Source organism: Strigops habroptila, chromosome 7 (assembly GCF_004027225.2).
Source record: "Strigops habroptila isolate Jane chromosome 7, bStrHab1.2.pri, whole genome shotgun sequence".
Taxonomy (NCBI): domain Eukaryota; kingdom Metazoa; phylum Chordata; class Aves; order Psittaciformes; family Psittacidae; genus Strigops; species Strigops habroptila.
In genome coordinates this window covers 44,060,266-44,068,371 of record NC_044283.2, presented here as the reverse complement: position 1 = coordinate 44,068,371, position 8,106 = coordinate 44,060,266, and the positions used below count along the sequence as shown (strand labels likewise).

Sequence of the window (8,106 nt, the reverse complement as noted above, 5' to 3'; positions counted from 1 at the left end):
TCATTTGCCAAAGAGGTGACTGTTTATCTGCCGTTATATTATGGTCCGAACCCCAACAGAGCATCACAAAGAAACACGATGAGGATTACAGGATGTTACAGGAAGCATACATTTATGTATTTCACTTAATCACTGGATCCATTCTGAAGAATAAAAAGTGGTCTTCAGGTGATGCTTTCATCATACTGCAAAGTGAAGCTCTGACAGTGTATACTAAGAGTGGAATCACCATCCCTGGAAGTATTCAAAAACTATGTATATGAGGTCTTCAGTGATATGGTTTAGTGGTGGTCTTGACAGTCCTGGGGTAATGGTTGGACTTGATGATCTTGAAGGTCTTTTCCAACCTGGTTGATTCTGTGATTCTATAATTCTATGATATGAAATAAGGCTGGAAGATAAAGAAGACTTGGAAAAGGTCATGGTTTTCAGTGACTTGATCACTAACAAGAATGCAAGACATGCGGGGGATGATGCCTTTTAACTGTAATGGCAGGGTGGGCATTTGTTAACTTAAGACTACTCTGCTATTTCCAAGATATAATTGACGTAAGGAAGAAAGATCAGCAGGTACTGTATTGCACTGGGGCCCGACTCCGGTAGCGGGAGGACCGGGGTGGGGATCCAGTTGCCGCCCAGTCGGGCGCCCCCCGCTCCCTCCTTGACCCTCCCGCCACCGCTCTCCCGCCCAGCTCCCGTTTATGGGCGGGGTGCCGGGACATGCTCACTGGGAGAGCTCCGCGGCTACCGCACATGCTCACTGGCCGCGGAGGGCACCGCCGGAGGTAGGGTTCGCTCCGCCGGCGGAGAAGCCGCGCTTTCGCTCCGCCCGGGCCGCGACATGCCCCGCCGCCGGTTCCCCGGTCGCCGTCGGCCCTAATCGCGGGGGAAGGGGGAGGCCGCGGCGGAGCGTCTGGCGGTGAGCGCTGGGCCATGGCGGTGGCGGGGCTGCGGGTGCGTGCGGGGCCGTGTTCCCGGGGGAAGGGGCCGCGGAGGAGCAGGGGGCCGGCCCAACAGCCTCATTCTCGCCGGGCGGCCTCCTCCGAGCCCCCGTCAGCACCTCGGCCAGCGCCGGCCGGGCCGCGGCGGCGGGGCCGGGGCGGGCGGCGGCGGGGCTCGGGGGTGCTGCCCTGAAGGGAGCGCCGGGCCCGTCCCGTCGCTGCGGGATCCCCGCTCGTGTCCTCCGCCCGCTGTCCCCGCGGTGCGCCCGCAGCGCTCGGAGCACGGAGGCCGCTCCCTCTCCCAGTGCCGGGGCCGGTGGGAGGCCTCGGGCCAGGCCGGGCCGGCAAAGAGGCCGGGCGAGGGGTAGCGGGCGGCGCGGGCAGCTCCGCGATCGTTACCGGCCGCGGGGAGGGGGGTGTGCGGCTCCCGGGGGGCACTGGAGCATCCCGGTGCCTTCAGGAGGTGGGGGGAGGGAGGGAGAGGCAGCTGCTGCTTAATTTAAAAAAAATTAAACAAAATAAAAGTGGGGAATGCAGCTGAGGCGTCTGGGATGTCTCCGCTGGCCAAAGGAGATGCCTGGGAATTACCTGTGGGATGGGAAACAAATGGGAAATGCCTGGGTATCGTGTGTCTGCGACCACGGGCAGCGGGGCTGTCTCTGGCCGAGCACAAACCTAGTATTGGCCCCTGGGGTACACGCTTTGTGCCAGTGAGAAGTTAAAATATTGAACTGAATACAATGCAATAAAGCACAGTATTGGGGGTTGTGTTTAGTCATCTTTGAAAGGCCCTTTCAGCGTTGATCCACAGTGAGAACATTTTGTGCAAAGCAGTAATGTGTGTTTAAATTCTGTACATAAAATTTAATTTGCAACCCTTGCTCATAGCCAGGACTGAAACGATTGCTATTTTATCCGTGCAAGGTCATAGAGGCCTTGCAGTTCTCTGTCTTGTTAGGTGATCGCTTGGTCACATTTAACCATATTTAATGCAGTTGATACAGGAAGTTTTTGGTGAGGAATTCAGTTTCCAAGTTTCTGAGTATTCTGAGTTAGACAGCCTTTGAAGGACATCATGTTTATTTCTCAAACACACTGGAGCAAACTTGCATTTTTAAATCCGTTCCTCATTGTCAGTCTCTTAACTTTCGGAAGCGTCTTGACTGTCAGAAATTGCCGGTGTGGGTTCCATATCAGAGGTACACCTCAACAGACTGTGTCACCCCAGGCAAACTAAAAAAAAATCCCCAAACCAAAACACAACATGAGCATTTGTTTACCTTTTTAGGTATGTGATCCCATTTGGGATATCTAGCACTACTAACATAAACCTCTTCCTTTTCTTTTGCCACAGACTGAAGGTTTCTCTGAAGCTTAATCTTCAAGATGAAGCTCTTAGTAGCAGTTTTCTTTTTCATCTCGTTCTCCTTATGGGTTGAAGAAGTCTATTCCAAAGAGAAGTCTTCAAAGAAAGGAAAGGGGAAAAAGAAGCAATACCTATGTCCATCGTATGTTCCTTGTTTCTTTTATGCTTTTGTATGATGGTGGTCCTGCCATATTTTTAACAGTGCAAATTACTTGGCAATTGAAGTAGAAGGTGATGCTTTCTGCTAAAAGAAAGGGACTTGGGGTGCGGATGGAAGGAAGAGGGTTTGACCAGCATTGTAGCTAAGTTCTCCCAGTGAATGTGTTTCTGCTGCAGCAGGTCCTCTGCTTTAACAAAAGGAAATATCAAAGCCGTAGTAAATAGTTTCTTTCTTTGGGAAGTATCCAACCTAGTGTCTTGCTATTTATGGGGTCACAGTAGTGTGGTTGCATAGTGCTGTGCTGCCCGGCATTGTGTTGCAGGTGTACTGAGCAAGGAAGCAAGGAAGATGCAAAAAGCAAGGAAGTTGCAAAACTGTCATAATGCAGTTTCTGGTTAGCTTAGTTCTGTAAGAGAAGGCTTGCAGAGCTTAATGGATGTTGAATAGAACTAAGGACTTCAGCATCTTCCATCACTGATTTACAGCACTATAACTTTTATGGAGGTGGATTGATTGTTGCTATAAAGCATGCCCTTATGGAACAATGTCTCTGTAAAAATATAGAAATTAAAATCTGTAGTTGCCCAGCTGAATAGAGAACATATTCTGGACACCCATGATTACTTGATGTTAAAAATACTCCATCTTTCTAATGCATATAATGTTTTAGGTTGTGATCTATAGGACAATGCAAAAGTTCGATTTGTGAGCGCCTTTTTTGTCATTTTGTTGGCCAGCCTTGCTCATCTTTTTAGTGTTACAGTGTAAATATCCAAGGAAAAGATTGATGGAATATAGTAAGTTGCCAGGAAGCGTAGAAGAGAGCTATGCCTGAAATGATAAAATTTGTTTAGACAAATTTAAAACACATTTCTTCTTTGACCATAAAAGAAGAAGAGTGGAAGATGAGACTGACTATTTAACATGAATAGGCTGGAAGGAATGTCTGAATAAGACTTTTTTAAGTTCTCACTCTTTTTAAATATTGACAGTGATATTTATTTGTAACCCCAAATTTTTAGAAAGTTTCTACATACGGTGAGTGTTTTCATTCACTTTTTATATCAAACCTAAAAATGAGATCCCTCTTTTGGATTTGAATACATTAAGATACAAATGTGATCATGACAATGACCCCTATCCATTCTGTCCCCTTTGACTAGTTAAGTTGAACTCTGAATGAGCTTTTGGTCTGAGCTACCATGAGGATTTGTAGCTAGGAGAGAAATGTCGGAGTTCTCAGGACAGGCATCAGCACGGAAGCCCTCAGAAAGTGAGTTACACAGCTGGGAACTGAATCCAGGTCTTCCATGGTCTGCCGAAGCAGCCACCATTTCCCCCCAAGTTCTTGACTTGGTCTTGGTTAGAATTCAAAACACTGATGTCATTTTGTATTGATAAATGGGTGGATTTTTTTATTTTTCTCTTAAGCACCTCTTAAGGTGCCCTGGGCTTTTGGATACCAGTTGACGTTACAACCATTAAACATGTCATTTGTCACCAATATACGTGAAAAGCATTGAACAAGTGCTATAATTTTTGATGTGGTACTTTTACATGCCAACCAGTTGAAGCTTTCTGCGAAAATATTGGTGGAATCCAGTATTTGTCTGATGTATCACTTGTGCAATGTTGCTATCTGGAATTAACTGCTGTAGCAATAAGCCTTGTTGGATTTTCTGGATAATGAAAAAGTTGTCTGTATCTTACTTGGCTGAAGTTCACAGCTTGAGAAACAACCACTTGTAATAGCAGGACTGTGGGGCTGCTATTTTTGTGGCTGGCATCTAGAAGACATCTCGTGAATGAGCAGTGGAAATCAGTTCTATCTTGCAGAGAAACTAATGCTTTCTTAAGTCAGGCTACCAATGGCAAACTTTCAATCATCAGCACTTTTTTAATAGTATTCCACAAAACTTCTTGACTTGGTGACACTCTGCATTATACAAAAGGCTGCCTACTCTTAATATTTCTTTTTTTGCCCCTGTGGAAAAAAAAAGAGTGAGGAATCTTTCCTCAGAAACAAACCAAAACTGGGAATTTGGGTGGACTGGGAATTAAGCCACCATAGGGGTTGACAAAAAACGGTCTCAAAGGAAGTGGTTGAATAAAACATTTACTAGTAAAGCATGAAAGAAATCTTTTATAAGAATGCATTGTATCTTTTTAAAAGACAATAAATAGGACTTTGCATTATTTATAAAATTGAATGGTGCAAGTTCCTAATGAAAACATATATTTAGAAGTTAAAATCTTAATCTACTTTTAATTTGCATTGGTTACTGGTGCAATAAAATTTAAAGCTTAATTGTAACAAATTATTGCCTTCTGTTTCCTTAAAACTTATGAAAAACTAAATTTTACCTCCTCAAGAGAACAAAAAACCACACTAGTAATTATATAAGGAACAATATTCTCTTTACAAACTTTATAATGAAATTCAAATGTATGCAAGTAACTTTCCAGGAAAGATTTATACTGAATCTGACGTTACTGCTTGAGTTCCTTAGTTTGATATTAAGAAATGAAGGGTTATAAGAGTGGTTTGGGACTTCAGCATAAATTTGTTTGTATGAAAACTGAGCATACTTGAACTTTTCCTTTTATGGCACTCCAGAATACGAACCTTTCACCAAATGTGCCCCTCTGGCATGAAATTAACTACTATTAGAATAAGCTGAAAACAAGCTGATTAGAAACCCCATAAAAAGTTCATTATTGTCTCATAAATAGATATTTGCTTCCTTCAGTTAGGGAAATTCTATTTTATATCTTAAAGCAAAACCTCTTACTTGTGATTATTCATAACACTGTACTTCTCAGTGTGATTTTGGCTTGATTGCCCATCTTAGTTTCATTTATTTCTGAAACTGATTTTCCCAGCTTTATTATCGAGGGGTTTCATGAATTTGATGCCTAAGCACTTGGTTCTTACTTTGATTTAGTGCTTGCTCAGAACAGATGTAAGATTTCACATCTTACATTTAGATCATTTTCCTTCTAACCTCAGGCTTTTCAAACGAAACATAATTATACTTGCGTCTGAGTCCTGAATGTTCATTGATTAACAAAGAGATTGATATATTAGGCCTAAAATCCTATAATAGGGAGTTTTGCAGCGTAAATCTGAGAAGCTGTCTTGCACAGAGCATTAGTGCAATAAAATATAAAGCTTTAGTGTAACACATCTCTTGTCTCCATGGAAAATATATATATATATAAAAACCAGGTTTACCTCTTCAAGAAAATAATAAAGAATTTTGTGGATTGCAGTCTTCTGTTTACAAAGCTTGTTTTGAAATTCACTATACTGAATACAGATGATTTCCGTATAGCTACAGATGGATTTAGTCACTTGGTCATAGACTACCCATCCACTGTTACTTACTTCTTATTAACTTTTCATAATTCCTCATAATACCTGTTCCTGGTAAACATGTTGGACACTTAGCTGGGTATGTTTCTAAGAGCACTGCTGACAAACATTTTTTCTTTTATTACATTATAGTAAATACTTCAGTTATTTTATGATATGACACCCAAATTCCTTAGTAGCCCAGAAGGTCTCTACTCGAAAGTACTTGCAAGATCTTTAGACAAACTAAATTGTAAGGAAAGGGAAGTGTTATAGAAGGCATAGAGATGTAAGAGGTTCAAACAGCAGCTAACAAAATCAGTTATGACTATGATCATAATCACAACTATCCCTATTAATTATAGTTTTAGTATGACTCAGCTGTCCACTTGCACAATGTTCATTTCTGAAGATCCCAGAATGTCTCTAATACTACACCAATGTCAAGGAGTATAACCTCTATCACTGTATCTCATTCTTTTGTCTGGATACCAAGACTGTGCTTTTAAAACAGTGTCCCTTCTCACCTTTGTGCATTTGTCCACACAGAGATTTATATCCATGTAGATGACTAGTAGTTAACTAAATACTCTATGATATCTATAGAAACTTCCTTACCCATCAAGCTGGAGTACAAATCATATTTTGGCTTGTATTCAGTCAAGCATATCAGATACTTCAGAAACTGTGAAATGGCCCTCTAAGCCCTCCAGAAAACATGGCTTGTGCCATCTGCCAGGGCAGAAGTGCAGAAAGGTCACAGATGCCAGGGTTCAATAAACAGCTGCTTTTAAAAAAATCACAACAAAAGACAGTGGAACTGGGGAAAAAAAGGCCTTTGATTTGTTTAAAACATAAAGTTTTTTGAAAGTCTGTCTTAAAATTTCTCTTAGTTAACTTTCAGCTTCTGCCACATTCTTCCCATAAAGACTAAAGTAGAAGTTCAGAGTGGATCCTCTCCACCTTCCCATAGACAAGTACTTCATTTGAATTTTATTAAGCGTTTGGGTATACATGGCCTTTCTATTTGTAATATTTGATCAACCCTCAAATGTCAATGGTGGGAAACTGGAATCATCTCTGTCTTCATTCCCACATTGTAGAAGAAACTGTTGATAGTCTGTGAACATTTTAATTTGTAGGTGCGATGGGAGGGTTGGTAAAATTTGTGGGAGAAGATGGAACGAAGTTGACATAAAACCCTGAATTTGGTTGTGGAGGCAGTTACATCTCACAGTCGTTCTGAAGTACATTGCAGAGCCCAGGTCTGGTTCCTATGAAAATTCTTCTGCCCCATAGTAACAGCAGTTGGTCAATGGTTTAATTATTCTGTAGTATGTAACTCTCTTGGAAAGCCATGATCCCAGACATATAGGGCCATATTCCAGGGGGTTTGGGAATTCGTTTTCAGAGTGGATAAACATGCTAGGGAGTAAAAGATAAAGCTATATAAGCAAACCTGAAGTTCTCTTGTAAAATAGTAATTAAGCATGGTAGGCTGGTTCTTGTTCAGTAATTCACTCAGTGAGCAGCATTTACTCCATTCTGAACACTGAAGTGATGAGACACTGCAGTCCTGTGGAAGAGTTACAGACTTTGTACTTCATATACCATGTCCACACTAAAAAAAAACAACTTAAAGCTGCAGGATAAATTACACCTCCTAAACCTAAGCCCAAGGAAAACCCTAAGTCTAAATTCTGTTCTCAACTCCACCAAATGAATCTTTGAAAGACAAATTATAGAAAATATTATCTCCATTTACGCTTTCCACTTATACCTCCACTTATACCACCATACAGGTTGTTAGATTTTACAAAGATTCATGTATTATCTCAGTACTTACCACATTAGGGAAAAAAGACTGGGACAAGAAACTGATGAAGATAAGTTATTTTTTTCGATGGCCATGGTTTTGCTTAAACATCTGGATGCAAGTGATACCGAGACGCAACAGGACATCCATTATGCACAAGGGTCACTTAGGTGGTGACTTCGGTAGGGTGCAGAGATGCCTAAGCCAGGGGCAAAGCTGATTTTAATAAGTGGATGCATTACTGAGAGCTTGCTGTGAGCAGTACTAGTCAGGCTGGGTAAAGTACCATACTAACCAGGTTCTAATGGTTCAGGGGCTGTCATTTCTGTGGTGGGCAGATGAATTAGCCTGTTTTTCTCAAGCTTAGGAAATAACAAGGTACTTCAGTTTACGATATAAACACTTCTAAGGTTTCTAATCCTGGCAATGTTAAATGTGAAGCCAAAGCTGGACTTACAGGTTTCTGAT

General features: G+C 41.9%; 1 protein-coding gene across 2 annotated transcripts in view; it reads left to right on the top strand.

Annotated features, from left to right (window-relative positions):
• Nucleotides 1-736: 736 nt before the first annotated feature.
• Nucleotides 737-8,106, top strand: part of GLRB (glycine receptor beta) — a 49,302-nt gene continuing 41,932 nt past the window's right edge. Inside the window, exons 1-2 of one of the 2 annotated variants that reach the window (XM_030491483.1) lie at nucleotides 737-785; nucleotides 2,296-2,449. In XM_030491483.1, coding sequence (XP_030347343.1) covers nucleotides 2,328-2,449 — 122 coding nt within the window. In that variant the 5' untranslated portion in view covers nucleotides 737-785; nucleotides 2,296-2,327. Of the gene's footprint in view, nucleotides 920-2,295; nucleotides 2,450-8,106 lie in introns of both variants that reach the window. The other variant, XM_030491482.1, reaches the window with a different exon arrangement.